Raw genomic sequence first — 18,811 nt, 5'->3', positions numbered from 1 at the left:
CACAGATGGGGTAAATATGGTGCTTTTATTCACACTGAACTTGGCTAAATCAAATATGAATATCAGGTTTTTAGACAAACCACACCCATGCCTGTTAGCGACAGACACTGCTGAGACAGAATGTGTGTGTGTGTGAGAGAAAGAGCTTACACACTGTCATCAGACATACACAGTGCTTCCCAGCATGTGGCCACTAACACTCAATATCCAGTTGTGATAATCTGTTCATCAGTAGTTAAAATGAACAGCCTTCCACAACTAGGCTAACCTGAAATGATCCCTGAGCCTCTCTCTCTCTCTCTCTCTCTCTCTGTCTTTCTTTCTGTCTGTCTCTCTCTCACACACACAATTATACAGTCTGCTTCTCTCTATTTCTCTTATTTTCAACCCCCCCCCTCTCCCCTCCCTTCTCTACTAGACTTCACCAGTCACGTCTCCTCACACTCTGTTTTTTCCACTGCCAAAAAAAACCCTCTAATCAAGCTCTCACAGACAGCGGCCCTCTTTCTCTTGCCAAAGTACCTTCACTCTATTAAGTGGAACTTCCTTTCTTACCAGCTCCTATAAAAGATCTGCCCACAGGGAACAATAACAAACACTCGTCTTTTGCCGTAAGCAGACGCCAAAGAAAAAAGCCTGATTGCTCTAATCTGTGAATCAGACACCGGCAGCCATGGCAACTCACAGCAAGAGAGATGGAGATGGAGTCAGACACCAAATGGCAAAAACCGAGTCAGAACATGACATACAGGCCCGCGAGACCAACCAGCACAGCCTTACCCAGCCTTGCGAGTGCTCTCTTGCTGTCGCCCTCCGTATCACTTTTCCATTGACAATGTACTTGTGCTTTTGCCAAAGCAAGCACCTGATCTTCAAATGTTTTTCTACCAAAGTTCTTCTCCTTGGCTGTTAGAATCGATGTCTTTCTGCTCTCGTAAACCTGCTGGTCCAGAACCAAGGAACCAGGGATAGGAGCGAGCATCTGCCATTTTTCAAAAAAAGAAGAAGCTCAAAGAAAAAGGTCTTCCTCATTGCACAGCAGCAAAACCAGTGTATGCCCCCCAAAAATGCTAATTAAGAAAGAAAAAGTATGTCAAATCCAGCCTGTAAATCTTAATATGTCTCATTTTGAGATTGTTGTACAAATCTTTTTGGTGTTTTTCACTTTTTTATTAATTTTTTTAATGAATATTTTCATTTCTATTCAGTTTTCCTCCCCAAGTGTAGATCACCCAATTACCCAACCCACTGGTCAGTACTGTCACCCAGTCACAGTGCGTATCCTGCGACGGAGCAATCAATGCCACCGGGCAACCAACACACTCGGAGGAAAGCGTTGGGTATCCAGCTCTGATGCGTTGGCTAGAAGATGCCCCAGCCGACAAACATCACACAGAAGTAATGTGAGGAGAGAGAGAGAGCCATCTACCCACCCAGTGAGAGCAAGGCCAATTGTGCTCTCTCAGGCTCCGACTGCTGATGGCAGGGAGCATAACCCATCACTTTTTGTCGGTCCACTTGTGGATGTTTTAAAAAGGTACTTTTTTCATGAGGGTTTAATAAGGTCTACTGCACATATAGAGTGCTCATATGTGTCTTTATATATGGGGCCCTATCTTACACCTTGCACAAGGCACGTCGCGATGCTCATTGCTATCTTACAACCAGCCAACAGTCTATTTTTGCGCCTTCCGTCTGCGTTGCTTAAATAGCAGCTGTGCTTCTGAATATCTCTACGCCGATGGGAGTGGTGCTCTCGAAATGAGGTGTGTTCAGGTACATTTTTGACAACGGAAAACACAGGTGTGTCACTCACCGAAAACAACCTAGGCTATCATTAACAGTCGGACGTTTGTTGCTGTCTTGGCAGTGAATTGTCAACACAGGCGCGTGTCCAACCAGCTCTTAAAGGGATTGGCAAGTGATAGCCACGGTTTATTGCTGGTTACACCCAAAACACACCCACGATTGACTAAGAGACTTAGTACATGCCTTTTGCGTGTTTGAGCTGCGCAAGACATACTTGTCCCGCCGTTACAATGGCAAGGACACACTGATATGCTCTAAATCAGGTTGTGTGGTCGATGGCTCGCCAAAAGATCTAAAATAGGGTCCCATGCAGTTTCTTTCCGTCTAGCTTTCATATCAGCTCTCTAATTACATTGCTTACCATCTCAAATGACGAGGCTCATTACAATTTAGTAAGCCTGGTTACAAGTTGGTGGGGGTTGGGGGGAAGCCTTCAGTCTTTTTGAAGCTTTTACCCTTGCGCCAGCAGACCATCTGTGCTGACAGTCGGATCCAATCAAGCTGCTGGTCTGGACGTTTACTACCAACTTGGAATAGTTGGAAAAAGGGACAAATTGGAGGTCAAATGACCTACTGTTATTGTGGTAATTAAATGTAACCCCATAATGTTTAAACACCATTTAATGATTTACATCAACATTCATACATTCTGTATCCACAGCTGTTCCTCTTGTACCTGAAAACACAAATACAGTGTCAAAAGTTCTGCATTTTCCACTTGTTTCAGTGGACTATGATAATACTTCAGAAAAAACAAATAATAATAAAATATTAACTACAACCTGTAGCTCTTATTGGTTAATGAGGATAATCCCTTGTTATGCACGGGCTGAGTAGACGCTGTTGCTCTGGGTTCTGGTGCTAGCTTTGCCCTTGTTCCCAGAGATCCCACCATGGGGCCTGTCCGCCGTCGCTCCCTGACCGTTGCACTGTCATGTCTGATACACGTCTGTCTGCCTAATCTCTCCCTCCATCTGTCGAAGCTGTCTGGCCCACCTAATCAGCGCCACGATCCCTGTCACACTCCTGGTCACCCTGTATCAAAGCGCCCAGGCTCCGATTGTGCACAAAGTTCTTGCGTATGTGAATCAACCCCCGCAACTATTATCTCGCAGCGCGGTCCCCGATGACTTCTGAAAGGTGCCCACTTGGTTAAACGTGATTTGTTTTGTTTGTCCTGTTTGTATTGTAAGCGCATTGGCAACGTTAATCTGGCATAAATGCGATGTGACATGCTGCTCCAGTCATCCCCCTGCTCCTGAGGGACGAGGTTCAGGGTCACGGGAGCATGAAAGACGTCATGTCCTGTTCGCGTAGGCCAGGAGAGCCGCCGGGAACACATTCCGACGATTGCTGATGATTTGTGTTTTGAGTTTCTCTCATGAAAATAGTAAAAACGAAGCACTACTTAATGCTGGTAGATGTGACGTGTCAGAATCGGCTAGCTTTTCTGCAGTGAGTGACACTAGAGCTGTCCTACTGTTAAAATACCATATTCATGCTGTGTGACCCTTAGGAATCCAGTGGTATGTGCCTAAAAATAAGGTAACAGACCTGTTGTATAGGGGACCATCTGTTGATCATTTGTCAGGTATTCCCAATACTGCAGTCCAGACATCCTAATCAAGACACTCCAAGTCTTCATAAGCGTCTGATTCCCTGAGCAGGAAGAGTTAGAGTCAGAACCTCTGAGAGTTCTGCAGGTGATTGCCAGACCTGACCCAAGCGTTTTGTACTATAGAAGTACTATATTTCCCATGATGCAAATCTCTCAGAGTGTGAAAGTCCTTCAAGGAGAGTTATGTAACAAGTACAAGTGCTAAGATTTCTGATGGACTGGCAGATTTAACTTGATACCCGATGTCTTTGATACAGTGCTGCTCTGCAGATTTCCCTCTGGCTAGGAATGGCAACAGTCCACTGTGTCATATGAAACTTTTGTTTGGAAACACCTTGTGGTTAGCTTGAAGTCACGGAAAACGGCAGAAGAACATTGTGACAGCTTCACCTTAATCTTCCATTTAGCTGAACAGTGTTTTCCAGGATTCATTGTGGTTTTTAGTTGCGTGCACCAGCTTTTTAACTAGTGGTCTAGAGGGAGTAGTACTTTAGTGTCTAGTCCCTGTAGAGAAGTACTACCAGCAGAATAGGAGCACATAAACATGAACCTATTAGCAACTTGCCTAATGCCAGGTGTGGACTAGAGTGGTATAAAGCCCCCCAGCATTCATCCAATACTTTTGGGAGTTGGGGATGAGGCAGCGTAGTGACCATCCAACATCCTGACCTTATTTAACACTCTTGTCGCTGAATGCAATCAGAATTCTCACAGCAATTCATCAGAATCCAGTAGAAAGTCTTCCCTGGACAGTGGAGACAGTTACTCCAACAAAAGCAGAATTAACCTAATACCCCTGATGTCGAAAGAAACATTGAATTTGGAAGTGTCCAAATACTTCTGTCCATATAGCCTCAATATTCCTTAAAATTTTGAGAGTGATTTGCCCTCAGTTTTTAAAGGAGGTGGAACGTATCTGAGTCCATGGCTTGTAAAAACGCAAGCTTTTTAGAGCTCAGTGGTAGTTGCACATGTCTACTCTCATATGAGTAAGACCTTATGAAGACAAGTGCCTTCAGGACACACTCTCTCCTCTTACTCATTCAGTTTGCCTTCAAAATCCCTGGGAGGCCGCGACCAGCAAATGCCAAAGTTACATCCTGGTACTTGCTATCAGGTGCTGTCTGCATCAAGTGCAGCTCTAGCATGATATGTTTCAAAGCCCTTCGTATCCACCTTGGTGTCCTCTTGGATTGCTATGGCCTAACGAGGCACTGCTGCAACCATTGAATTGAGTAATGCATCCTTGCATCGCTGCGAGGTCTCTGTGCTTCCGGCCATGCAATGTCAAACAGCGCGGCCTTCTCCAACACTGCAGCAGATATCGCCTTGCCCTGACACTCATTAACAGAGCATGTTGCCTCCGCGGGAGCGTAGCATGATGTGTGCCCTGCAAGCTGTGCTATTTTTAAAGGCTGGTTTCCATATTGATCTATGACGCTGATGGCGTGGCGTATATGCTGGGTTTTGACATGCACCACCTCTGTCATGTATTCTTGCACTTTAGAGGATGGAGTTACTCCATGCATTTTGATCTAACGTAGCTAACAGAAGCGTATATACACCAATTTTAACATTAAGTAGACTTAGTTGTGTGCTTTCAGGTGCAATGAGACACAGAAATGGCAACAGTGCAACAACTGCTTACAGTGTTGCCCACACATTTGCCAGGTTGTACTTGGCCTACCCCAAATCTCAGCCCTTGCTTGTTTCTGACCTGTGTCCATTTGTAAAGTAGTAAAAACTACTTAATCAAGTCTATTCAAAGTGATTTAACTCAATTGTCAACGTCTAATTTTGACGAACAAGCGCTGTTAACTCTTTCGCAGGTATGCCCCACCACAACCACCCCCTCCTCCTTGATTTAAACGTTTAGCTTTGAACGTGATGCACTTTCAGCTTTAATTCTACTGATTCATCAAATCCATCCACTGATGAATCTTCCTACAACATACAGTGCATCCTTAAAACGCAAGGAATTTTCAGTTCCACCTTAAATGGTTCAAAAGTAAAAAAAAACTGACCCTGGATGGATCATTACTGGTGGCCAGACCTTCAAACGCAAATAGGCCAATGCAGACTTTGGTGAAGGCGGCATCAATGCAGACTCAGCAGAGGCTTTTTACCTTGGGATGTGGTTGGTGTGGTGCAACAGATAACACCGCTACCTGCCAGCGAGCAGATTGAGATTCAATTCCTGGATGACTATGCTGTGCTACTCCAATAAGAGTCCTTGGGCAAGATTCCTAACACTACATTGGCCCGCCTTTGTAATATGAGTAACTTTGTAAATTTCTCTGGATAAGAGCATCAGCTAAGTGTACTGGCTAGGACCAATCAGAGTGAAAAGAGAAATATATCCAGATGTTTGGACAATTATTTAAATAATTTAAGGTGTCATTGAGCTGCACTATGTGTGTGATTTGAATTGGGCCACTGTAGAGAAGCAGATTAGCTCATTTCTAAAAACGCTACCACAATACGCCACAGTGCCAGCACATCGTATCAATCTGACCCAAAACCAAACCGAAACCAAGCTCCCTCCTGGTTTCCCACCCTATAGGTCTGCACATTGTTTACATCACCAAAGTGTGGTTGTTCAGGAGGGGCGCAGGGCTTTGGTTTGCCATTTGGGACTGGGCTAACGTGGTAGTAGGCAGCATAGCGTTGCATGTTGCTAGTAGTACAGCCTTGAAGCCCCAGTGCGACTCAAAAGCAGAAACCTGTGGGCGCCAAACATGTCAAATTGGAAACAAGGGGGACATTAGGCCAAACTGATTTTTTCACCAAGCTATCACTTTAATCAGCCAGGCAGGCTGAGCTCCTCAGCGCCCGTGACCTCCCGTGACTCCCACTGAGAAAGGGACAACATGTTATTTTTTGGGCCAGCGCTCATGCAACATTGATGGAGCTCACCTTCTCTGAAGAGACGCGACTCTGTGTTTTTTGCTATTTTTCCCCCCTCTTTTGGCGGAGATGCTTTGTTTAGCTGTGGGGGAGATAAACACGGCAGGCTGCTTAATATTTCAACACATTACTCCTTCAGGGCAGGATGGAGAACAACCTTTAAAGGGCACATTTCGCTTTACAGCCCACCCCGTGTGTCAACCCATCCTCTCTGAGCACCTAAATTAGCGGTTAAGTACGGTGTTGCTAATTGTTTTGACTTCGTGTAGGAATAGTTTAGTCTAGGGGCTGATGAATGACTGTCATTTGAATTCTTAATGCTTGTTTTGGCCTTGTCCTCCACGGCCTTGTATGTGTGTGTGTGTGTGTGTGAAAGTGTCTGGCCTTCATTCATCCATTCATTCAGTCATTCAAATCAGCATCATTGAGACTTTCCACTGGATTCAGTCACTCAGTATGGATAGAAGTAGGACGGCAGTGATTGTGTGTGTGTAGATATGTGTGTGTGTGTGTGTGTGTATGTGTGTCCAGGCTTATTCTGATCCCGAGAGCACAAAAAGACAGACCAGACCACTCTGTACACTCTACTATTATTCTTAGAAATCTATTCTAGAACCCCGGAAGGCTTTTAAAGCTGCTTCGTGCTTTAATGGGCAGTATGAAGGAATTCCCTCTCCTCCGTTACAAAATGAGACATAGAGGATAGGTAGAAAGAGAGTGATAAGAAGGAGAAGAAGACTGAGAGACTTTCCGAGCACCAGAGACAGCGATGAGCCACCCCTGTACCACCAGAAGCCAGACCAGATTGAAAGCAGAGCACTGTGTTTGGGTTTAGCTTAAATCCACCCGGACACGTGGGCTGGGCTGGAGGTCAGGGGAGAGAAACCATTGCTCTTTCACTTTGGCTGCTGATCACAGGGACATTTACATTGATGGCATTTAGCTGACGCTCTTATCCAGAGCGACTTACAAGGTTACTTGTATTACAGAGGAGGGTCAACCTAGTGTTAGGAGTCTTGCCCAAGGACTTTACATGTAAACTACATTTACAGTCAATAAGCTGCTATTGGTCAGTCGGTATGTAAGATTGGACTATAGGGAAGGGTGGGGTTTCTCATAGGGAACAGAACAACCTGGTTCATCTTGCTGCTCGAGGCGACTGCCGGCCCTGTGTAGCCTTGCTATTTTTTCCTTCTCCTGCCTAAAATGTATTTTTGCCTACACCACTGGTTCTGTTGCAGCTCACCACTTAACAAGAATTCTTCATAAACTCTTTGAAGCAACGGTATGTCCAACATGCTTTCGTTTACTGTATCCTTTGTGATGGGTGGGTGTAGCGCAGTATAGTCAAACAGACCGGGAATTGTACCCCAGTCTCCCACGTGGTGTGGTAGCTCACTGGCAGATAGTGGTGTTAGCTGTTGCGCCACACCAACCACACATGAAGATCCAAGGTCCCTTCATGGACAGCCATGCTATTTTAGACCAGGCCTCAGAATAAATAAAAAACAACTCGATTCTCTCGACCAAATTTGAACATTTCTGTTCATGCACTTTTACCATAATGATCATAAACCAGTTCAGATCTAAATGAGCCTAATGTAATTCACGAGTAGGGCTTGAAATCTATTAGATCAGCAGATGTACAAATATGGCAGCCCATCATTATTTCCCAGAGGTTGTTATGATAGCAAACAGTCCTGGTTTGTCATTAAAAACACATAGTTTCATATAATAAAGTTTATATTGAGAAAATAGTTATGAAAAGCTTAATTTATCTTGGGTCAAAAAGGCTGTGGATGCACAAAGGATACAGTAAACGAAAGCATGCTGGACATACCGTTGCTTCAAAGACTTCACGAAGAGTTTATGAAGAATTCTTGTTAAGTGGTGCACTGCAACAGAACCAGTGGTGTAGGCAAAAATACATTTTAGGCCGGAGAAGGAAAAAATAGCAAGGCTACACAGGGCTGGCAGTCGCCTCGAGCAGCACTCGAGCAGCAAGATGAACCAGGTTGTTCTGTTCCCTATGAGAAACCCCACCCTTCCCTACAGCCCGATCTTAAATACTGACTGACCAATAGCAGCTTATTGACTGTAAATGTTGTTTACATGTAAAGTTTACAGACTAGTTCTATTTTTTTTTTACCCATTTTCTACCCATTTTTTCGTTCTGATTACACAACCCCTACATATTTATCCCTATCACATGCAATGCTCCTGACACTGGGAGCATGAAGACCGATACGTAGGAGGATGGGTGGGTGGGTGAGTTAAATGTATGGAAGGATGGGTGGATGGGTGGGTGGTTGATTTGAATGTATGGATGAGGGATGGATGGGTGGGTGGGTGATTTGAATGTATGGAATGATGGGTGGATGTGTGGGTGGTTGATTTGAATGTATGGAATAATGAACGGATGGGTGGGTGATTGATTTGAATGTATGGATGAGGGGTGGGTGGTTGATTTGAATGTATGGATGAGGGGTGGATGGGTGGGTGGTTAATTTGAATGTGTGGGTGGTTGATTTGAATGTATGGAAGGATGGGTGGATGGGTGGGTGGTTGATTTGAATGTATGGAATGATGGGTGGGTGGTTGATTTAAATGTATGGATGAGGGGTGGATGGGTGGGTGGTTGATTTAAATGTATGGATGAGGGGTGGATGGGTGGGTGGTTGATTTGAATGAATGGAATGATGGATGGATGTGTGGGTGGTTGATTTGAATGTATGGAATAATGGATGGATGTGTGGGTGGTTGATTTGAATGAATGGAATGATGGATGGATGGGTGGGTGGTTGATTTGAATGCATGGAATAATGGATGGATGGGTGGGTGGTTGATTTGAATGTATGGAAGGATGGGTGGGTGGGTGGGTGGTTGATTTGAATGTATGGAAGGATGGGTGGATGGGTGGGTGGTTGATTTGAATGCATGGAATAATGGATGGATGTGTGGGTAGTTGATTTGAATGAATGGAAGGATGGGTGGGTGGGTGGGTGGTTGATTTGAATGTATGGAAGGATGGATGGATGTGTGGGTGGTTGATTTGAATGTATGGAATAATGTATGGATGGGTGGGTGGTTGATTTGAATGTATGGAAGGATGGGTGGATGGGTGGGTGGTTGATTTGAATGTATGGAAGGATGGGTGGATGGGTGGGTGGTTGATTTGAATGAATGGAATGATGGATGGATGTGTGGGTGGTTGATTTGAATGAATGGAATGATGGATGGATGGGTGGGTGATTGATTTGAATGTATGGATGAGGGGTGGGTGGTTGATTTGAATGTATGGAAGGATGGGTGGATGGGTGGGTGGTTGATTTGAATGAATGGAATGATGGATGGATGTGTGGGTGGTTGATTTGAATGAATGGAATGATGGATGGATGGGTGGGTGATTGATTTGAATGTATGGATGAGGGGTGGGTGGTTGATTTGAATGTATGGATGAGGGGTGGGTGGTTGATTTGAATGTATGGAAGGATGGGTGGATGGGTGGGTGGTTGATTTGAATGAATGGAATGATGGATGGATGGGTGGGTGATTGATTTGAATGTATGGATGAGGGGTGGGTGGTTGATTTGAATGTATGGATGAGGGGTGGATGGGTGGGTGGTTAATTTGAATGTGTGGGTGGTTGATTTGAATGTATGGAAGGATGGGTGGATGGGTGGGTGGTTGATTTGAATGTATGGAATAATGGGTGGGTGGTTGATTTAAATGTATGGATGAGGGGTGGATGGATGGGTGGGTGATTTGAATGTATGGAATGATGGGTGGATGTGTAGGTGGTTGATTTGAATGAATGGAATGATGGATGGATGTGTGGGTGGTTGATTTGAATGAATGGAATGATGGATGGATGTGTGGGTGGTTGATTTGAATGTATGGAATAATGGATGGATGGGTGGGTGGTTGATTTGAATGTATGGAAGGATGGGTGAATGGGTGGGTGGTTGATTTGAATGCATGGAAGGATGGGTGGATGGGTGGGTGGTTGATTTGAATGAATGGAATGATGGATGGGTGGGTGGTTGATTTGAATGTATGGATGAGGGGTGGGTGGTTGATTTGAATGTATGGAAGGATGGGTGGATGGGTGGTTGATTTGAATGTATGGATGAGGGGTGGGTGGTTGATTTGAATGTATGGAATAATGGATGGATGGGTGGGTGGTTGATTTGAATGTATGAAAGGATGGGTGGATGGGTGGGTGGTTGATTTGAATGAATGGAATGATGGATGGGTGGGTGGTTGATTTGAATGTATGGATGAGGGGTGGGTGGTTGATTTGAATGTATGGAAGGATGGGTGGATGGGTGGGTGGTTGATTTGAATGTATGGAATGATGGGTGGATGGGTGGAATGAATGGATGGAAAGGATACATGAATGGAATGGATGGATGAATTGGAGGGAATGAAGTGGGATGAATGGAATGGGTTTGTGGATGGAATGGATAGATAAATGGATAGATGGATGGGTGAATGGGGTGGAATAGGATGGGTGGATGGATAGATGGGTAGGTGGGTGGATGTAATAGATAGATGAATGGATAGATGGATGGATGGATGGATGGATGGATGGATGGGAAATGGATGGGATGGATGGAATGGATAGATAGATGGATTGATGGATCGATGGGATGGATGGAATGGATGGATGGATGGATGGATGGATGGGAATGGATAGATGGATGAATGGATGGATGGATGGATGGATGGATGGATAAATGTAATGGATGGGCGGATGGAATGGATAGATGGATTGATGGATGGATGGAATGGATAGATGGATTGGATGGGAGGATGGAATGGATACATAGGTTGATGGATGGATGGATGTTTTTTTGTGCTGAATCTTTGTGTGAGATTGAGCTGTATTTATCTCCTCTTTCTCCGTTCAGCTCTGCTCATCTCAGCAGGCTATGAGTCAAAAATGAGAAAAATAGCATTTAGTCTTAGCCTGAAAGTGGCCGTGGTTGCCAACCGTGCTGGAGATCGAGCAGCCCTATTAAACCCATCTCATCTGAACCAGCTAATCAAGGTCTACTGATGACTTTGGACCAGATGCTTTAGATTAGAGCTGCTTCCTCTGCCAGAGGGTTGGTGAGACTAATTACTGAAAGCTCGGGTCTGCATGTCAAGGGTTCTTGTCATAATCATCAAGGCTTTGTTGATCAGGAGTTTCTACCCAGAGGAGCTGGCGGACTGTCTAATGTTATATATGCTTATGTTGGGCTATATGTCCAGCCTTGGTCCTTTATTTATTACTAAAATTATACTGGTCAATTTTGGCCCGCAACACAAAATAAGCTATTTTGTGCCACTATGAAAATAAATTAATAAATAAAATGGTTTAAGAACGAATATTTTCATTACAGTTTAACACAAAGTAGTCTTTGATTAATAGCACGATATATCTCATCTAAGTATTTGTTATAAATAAAAAGCTTTGTTGATCAGGGGGTTCTACCCAGAGGAGATGACAAACTGTCTAGTAAAATATATCTATATATTATATCACCTGGATTTCTAGCAATCTGTTTGGACGTATTTGAAACCTTTTAAGATCCATAACATCGAGTTACGAATGCTCTAAGCTATAGACACAGTGGAAACTTTGTTGACGTTGCTCAGTAAGTCTAACTGCCATTGACATGTCTAAGGAGGTCTGGGATAATACTGACCCAACAGAAATGTGATTGACCACCATGGGTGCCCTCCCAATTGAAACTTGCGGGTGAATGGATTTAAAGATATCAATATACATCTCATCTATCATAAAAAAATTGACTTCTGTAGTACCCAAGGACACTTCACAATCCTTTACACTCAAGCAGCACACACTGGCGAGAAGCGGCAGCCAACTGCACACAGCATATTCTTAACCAGAAACCACCGCCAACCTGGAGTACTACATCAAGCACTAGGGGGTTCATCCAGGACAGAGTGCCAATCAATATCTAGGCATACAGACATACATGCATGCCCTCACAACAGGGCAATTTTAGAGCAACCAACCTGGGTCACCTGGGTCCCCAGAGGAATCCCACACAGACACCAGGACAACTCCACTCAGATAGGGACTTGAACCCAAGATCCCTGCATTGAGAGGCAAACGTGCTAACCACTAAGTCACCATTAGTCACTTATAGATAGAATGAATAGAATCTAGCTTTTTTAACCAAGCCATTATTAAAAAGGTGCCGTAGAATTAATTTGTTTAGTACTGTGGTCACGTAGCCTAGCCTAGCATACTATAGCTTTATTTTAGCACTGTAATAAAAAATGTCGTCATTATTTTTTGTAATTATTTTGTAATTAGTCTTTCAGGATAGTGTTGCTGTTCTCTTGGTGTCCTCTCAACGTGGTGTGGGGTTAGCTAGCTAAAGGGACTGTAGCCAGTTGGCTTTGGATAGCTTCTAGCCTAGCACGGTGTCAACAGCACCATATTCTCCTGAAGGGGCTGTTGGGTCTTGCCTCATCACACAGCTTTGCCTAAGATTTTTTTCCTCGAATTTAGAGGGTTTGTGTATGATAACATAAAAATCTATATTAACAAAGTCACATTTAAAACACCGCTCACTCCCCAATCAGTGTGTTTGAAAAAAAAAAAAAAAAAGGATGCTAGTATAAAAAAAGGAACCCAGTGCTGGCCTACCCACTAACTGCTCCCTTACAAAGGCTTACAAAAATGATTCAAGGTCAAATCTCTTTGGTCTAGAAAATACAAAGCAGGGCATGTCTCAACATTTCACCCCTAACTGTACCAGTTGCTATTGAAGGCAAGTGTATAAGCCTCGGGTCCTCCCCTGTGGGTACGGGGATCAACATTTCTGGAAACACATGAACACCAGAAGGTGATACTGCTCCCGAAAAAATAACATCGGATACTGGTTACGTAAATCAACCCTGTGGCAGGCTAAAAATCTCTCTCTCTCTCTCTTTCCCTCTGGATCCTCTCCTGGCACCGACTGTGTGGCCCTTAGCCCAGGCAAAAAAAGAGAGAAAGAGTAATGGAGTAAATAGACAGCAGAGCAAGAGAAAGATGAATTGTACAGCAACAAAGGAGGTGAGGGGGAAGACATGATTTAGAGAGATTGATGGGTAGATGGGATCGACTAGTCTCAGATCTAGTGACAGATGCTTTGGGTTCCACAAGAATGTCTGCTTTCCGTGAAATATACAAATGAGTATAGTAGTGTACAGATATGATTGCTTATATCATTTATATGTCAACAAAAATAATGCTGCTGTTATAATATGTAGATCAGGTGTGATCTACCAACCTGAGGAGTTCCAACACACTGGCTGTAATATTCAGATGCTTCTGAAGGCTTTGATGAGGTCCATTAGATTAGTCTTGGGGCCTTATATTAGCCCTTGTAGCACATAATGCTAATTAACTAGCAAAACCTTTAGCATTTCTTTAAAAAAAATAGTTAATTGTACAGTTTATTAGATATCTTTGTTTTGCAGTCATTCTAAAGGGTTTGGCAGCTAACACCGTTGGCTACAAGAACTTCGAAATTCCTAGCTTAGATAAACATTTAGCATTTGGTGCAGGATACAATTTGGAGTTCAATTCAGGTTAATTCAAACATATTTATATAGCACTTTTCACAACGAAGGCTTTACAGAGATCCAGGTCCGAGCCACTTCAACAGTGGCAAGGGAAAACGCCCTCATGTCGGATCGAGGGAGTTTTTCCTTGCCACTGTTGCCACTAGCTTGTTAGGATCGAGAGGAAGAAACCTCAAAAGGGGAAGCCATCTTCCTCTGGTCGACACCCGATAATAACAATAATAAGCAAAACAGCAGTCTATCATTTCCAAAGTAATTCACCTGATCTTACAGTTTATCAGCTGAAAGCGACGGGAGTCCCAATGTTAAGCTAAATGCACAGGTGGACTGAGGGGCTAGTCGAAGCAGTTGCTCAAAAGACTATAAATCAGTTCCGTTTATTCAGTACAATTTTATGTTGTTTGAATAAGTTTCCAACCTTAATGCACAAAAATATCTGCATCAGAATGAATATGATTAGTTAAAAGTATAAGAGCTAATAATAAAAGGGTCACAAATTAAATATATTCTATTTGCAAGTAATCTAAAGAACATTTTTGATGAATCTGTACTTAAACTTCTAAAAATGCTGCTAAAAACGGTTTCAAATCTATAAGGGAGATATACACTAGATGTTCAAATGTTTGTAGACACCCCTTTTAATGAATGCATTCAACTACTTTAAGTTGCACAGCTTGTCTGGTACCTGCAAAGAAGTACTGCAAATAGTAAAGCACTGTCTGGAGCAGATAAACATGAACCTGTGCCAGACGGGGGTTAGAGGGGTATAAAGCCCCCCAGCATTGAGCTGTGGAGCTGTGGAACTGTGTTCTTTGGAATGATGGTTGATGCTCCATCCAGTACTTTGTTGAGGATGAGGTGAGGTGGTGATCATCCAACATCCTGCCCTCATTGACACTCATGTCGCTGAATGCAATCAAATCCAAAATCTAGTAGAAAAGCCTTCCCTGGACAGTAGAGACGCTTACTTCAGGATAAACTCTTTCTGAATACCCTTGATTTTGGAAGAAACAATGAATGAACAGGTGTCCCAATACTTTTGCCTATAGTGTATGTGTCTTGGGGAGGCTTAACTCCACTGTTCGGTGTGGAGGCCTGTACTTTAACCTGGTTAGCTCTCACTGTGAGTATGTGCTTAAAAGTGGGGGTAGGCTAGAGTAATAGAATATAATAATACCAGCAAGTAACATGGCTGATTTAGCAGATGACAGGGCTGTCTGACGTCCCTCAAGAAGATCAACTTGATGGTGCAACACAGTGGTGCTTCTGTGGCGGTAGATGCTATTGTATTGCCTTGGCTTGAGTAATACAGAGTAATAGAGTGAGGTAGATAGAAAGACGTGTGTGCGTGTGTGAGGAATGGAGGAGTATGCCTCGTACCTAGCGTTAGCCCCTGGGCTGTCACATGACATTAAACCCACTTGCCTTGAATGCCATTCCAAACCAACAGGGAGGAAAGCCCTTTAAAAATGAAGGAAAGCACAGAGAAGGACCTTGGTAACATTTGTGCCCTGCTAGCCTGTTTTCTCTAGTGCTTATATGTGAACTGCTATAGTCAGCTTTCCATGAGACTTGACGTGTGTGTGTGTGTGTGTGTGTGTGTGTGTGTGTTCGTGCATGACAGTTATGGAGCCATTTATTTTAGAAGGACATTAAAACCATCATGGGCAATTTCTCCAAATGGTTTAATTGTCTGGTGCTTTAATTCAATATGAAAGGCACTCACTGCTAAAAAGGGCTGGCGGAGGGAACCAGTTTCAGTGGGAGGCAGATTTTCCAAAACATTTCATTCACAGTAAGGGACGGCTTCCTTACTTACTAAGAAGTGTCCGACAGCATGGGGGCGTTTGCCTTTACTGAAGTTTACGGACACTGCATTTGTCCTGCTGAGGAGACTGTCACTAATGCATATTAGGCTAGATATGGGAGAGGGGGGGCATTTAATTAAAAAAAAAAGAGTTACAGTGAGATAGTTACCATTGCATTAGGGCCTGGAGTGTCTGTTTAGTCGCATAGTGAAGTGTTTCTAAACCCAGTCTTTGAGTATGATGGGTCACGTCTTCGCTCTTTCAAGCAACAAATAACTGATAAGGACTGTCTGGGGTTTCCTAAAGACTTAGGTTTGTCAGCAACCAGTGTATTAAATGGTCATATTAGAATGTTATGATCACCCCTGGTTTGGAATGAGCTCTGCCCATTATATCAGCTCCATTACCATTACTGACAATGACATGGTGGTGGCGTGTTAATGTGTGTTGTGCTGGGGACGGCTATCATGGAACAGACACAGCAGTGCCGCTGGAGTTCTTAAACCCCTCAGTGTTACTGCTGGACTAAGAATAGTTCACCGACCAGACATTTCTGGCAGCATCCTGTCCTGTTACCACTGATGAAGGACTAGAGCATGACCAACACAAACTATGCAGCAACAGACGAGCTTCTGTCTCTACAAGGTGGACAGTGAGTGGACCCAGGATCGCTGGTTCGTATTGCATGCTGCTAGCCAGGCCTCAGAGAGAGCACAACTGGCCTTGTTCATTCCTGGGTGGATAGATGGCGCTATTCAAACATAAAGTTTCCAAAGAAGGTTTAAAGACTAAGGCACTAATACATAATGTGTTAGTCTGAGACAGCCAGGGCCCTATTTTAGCCATCTTAGGTGAGCCATCAACCGTGCATCGTGCAGCTTGATTTAGGGGGTGTCGTTGTATCTTTGCTCTTTAAGATCCAGGTGCAGTCTGACTTTGGCAGATTGCTATTTCAGTGGAGTGGGGGTGTACACGCGATGGGCACGCGCCTGTGTTGACAATTCACTGCCAAGACAGCAATGACTGTCTGACTGTTGATGTCTACCTAGGTTGTTTTCAGTCAGTGGCGCACCTGTTTTTTTCTATTGCCAAGATAACAATACGGCAGAAATGTACCTGAACACACCTCATTTCAAGACCACCGCGTCCAACGGTGTAGATGGACTTATCTGGACTTCTGGACAAAGGCCAGTCCTACGCATGTTTTCTGTTGTCATTGTGGTTTATTTAGTTCTGCTTATATCCAGTCAAAAAGGTACTTTTATGTGACCTAGTAATTCTCATCTATTTTCGCTTAGATACAAAACTGCTTTCATTGCATTTTTTAAAAATATACTCACATCCTCAAAACCTGGGATGCTCTAGCATACATGTCCTTGGCATAGCATGTCACTACCATGGTGCGCCCAGGCATGCTTCACCTCACATTCACCCCAGATCAAACACTTTGCGTCTACAGTTTTTTCTATTTAATATTCATAAAGCTAAAGGTCCAGATATTATTAAATTCTCAACCTACACACACTACAGGCTGGTCAACCCTAGCTGCCTCATCCCAAGGCCTGGTTGCTCAGACACATTTTAAAGGCTTTTATTATTATTATGAAGATATTTGATATTATGAAATGTTGGTATTGACTGTTAATCTTGCACATCCTTGCTTAAAATGCAAAGAAGTTTAATATTACTGTTGTCAGCCATAACAAGGTATAAGTTGTCGATTAGCATTAATCTGACCTGCATCAAGCTATCTCTCTCTCTCTCTCTCTCTCTCTCTCTCTCTCCATGCCTCCTTTCATATACAGCTCTGTCTGTCCTTTCTTCTTGGCTGTCTCTATGCATTTGGACCTGACTCTGTGAAGTCTAACACTTTGCACACTCTGTACCCATCACACTCACCCTATACTTGTCTCTCTCCCCAGGGTGCCCCCCAACTCCGATGCTGCCGCTACCTCCAGTGCAGCGCCCCCTGCGGCAGCTGCAAGCCAGGGTAAGCCATCACTACGCAGGATCAAGGGCCGCATTCACCGCAGCAAGAGCCTGGACAGCATTGACCTGCTGGATTGCAATGTAAGGCTGTACCCTACTAATAACACACATCTATACTGAACTTCTGGACACAGCTGGGAGACTCTGAATGGGCTTTTCTGGAGAATTGTTGTGGTTTCAAATATTGATATCTACGGATTGAATTACTGTAGTTAAACCGATGCCTGGGATTCTGCATAGGGATAGTGTTTCATGTCCAATGTTTGCTACTTCATTTTTGACATGGAGCTACACGGCTAATGTAGCTACTATATCATAGAAGCCTATACACACCCATTAGCCAAAACGTAATGCCCACTTGCCTAATATACAGTTGGTTCTTCATGTGTCTCCACAACAGCCCACACTACAAGACCCCTGAAGGTGCCCTATAGACACTACAGCAGATCCTTTAAGTCCTGTAAGGTGTGAGGTCAAGCCACCGCAGAATTTCCGGCACATCCACAGATTGTAAACGTGACCTTGTAATGTAATGTAATGGCTTTTGTCAGTCTAGGGCTACCATCATTAACAGGTTCTTGTGCCACAGTAGCCTTTCTGTTGGTTCTGCTCAAATGGGATAGCATTCGTTGACCTCACAGATTAAAAACCCCATCAATGATTTGTGGTCTGTCCCTTCTTGGACCACTGTGGGTAGGATATCATCACTGCTGGCCGGGGTGCACCCTACAAGCCTTGCCATTTGGGAATTGCTCCGATCCATTGATCTGGTTTGGCTCTTTTCAAAGTAGCTCATGTTTTCATGTTTATTTATCTTGCATCCAAACTGTGGAACCAGATTTTCAGTTACTGCCTGACATTTGCAACATTATTTTCTTTATCTGTGACTGGTCATAATGTTTCAGCTAATCAGTGTATATACCAATTAATACCTAAACCACTTTCACACTTTCCTCAAACCAGATTAACTTGTTAGGTCATCTCAAATAGACTCAAATAGACATGCTGCTATCTACAAAAATGGTCAAACTAGACTTGACTAGAAGAACCAGTCCACTTTTATAGGAAATAAAGCCAATGCCTTTGT

The 18,811-nt window shown here is 43.7% G+C and overlaps 1 protein-coding gene across 9 annotated transcripts in view; it reads left to right on the top strand.

Annotated features, from left to right (window-relative positions):
* The window catches only part of tjp1a (tight junction protein 1a), a 177,827-nt gene that overhangs the window by 9,114 nt on the left and 149,902 nt on the right, over nucleotides 1-18,811 (top strand). For all 9 annotated transcript variants that reach the window (XM_072671476.1, XM_072671474.1, XM_072671473.1 and 6 more), the window contains exon 2: nucleotides 17,658-17,805. In XM_072671476.1, the coding sequence (XP_072527577.1) occupies nucleotides 17,658-17,805 (148 nt within the window). The remainder of the gene's footprint in view (nucleotides 1-17,657; nucleotides 17,806-18,811) is intronic.

This window comes from Salminus brasiliensis, chromosome 25 (genome assembly GCF_030463535.1).
Source record: "Salminus brasiliensis chromosome 25, fSalBra1.hap2, whole genome shotgun sequence".
Lineage (NCBI taxonomy): Eukaryota > Metazoa > Chordata > Actinopteri > Characiformes > Bryconidae > Salminus > Salminus brasiliensis.
This window is presented reverse-complemented; position numbering and strand designations above follow the sequence as displayed.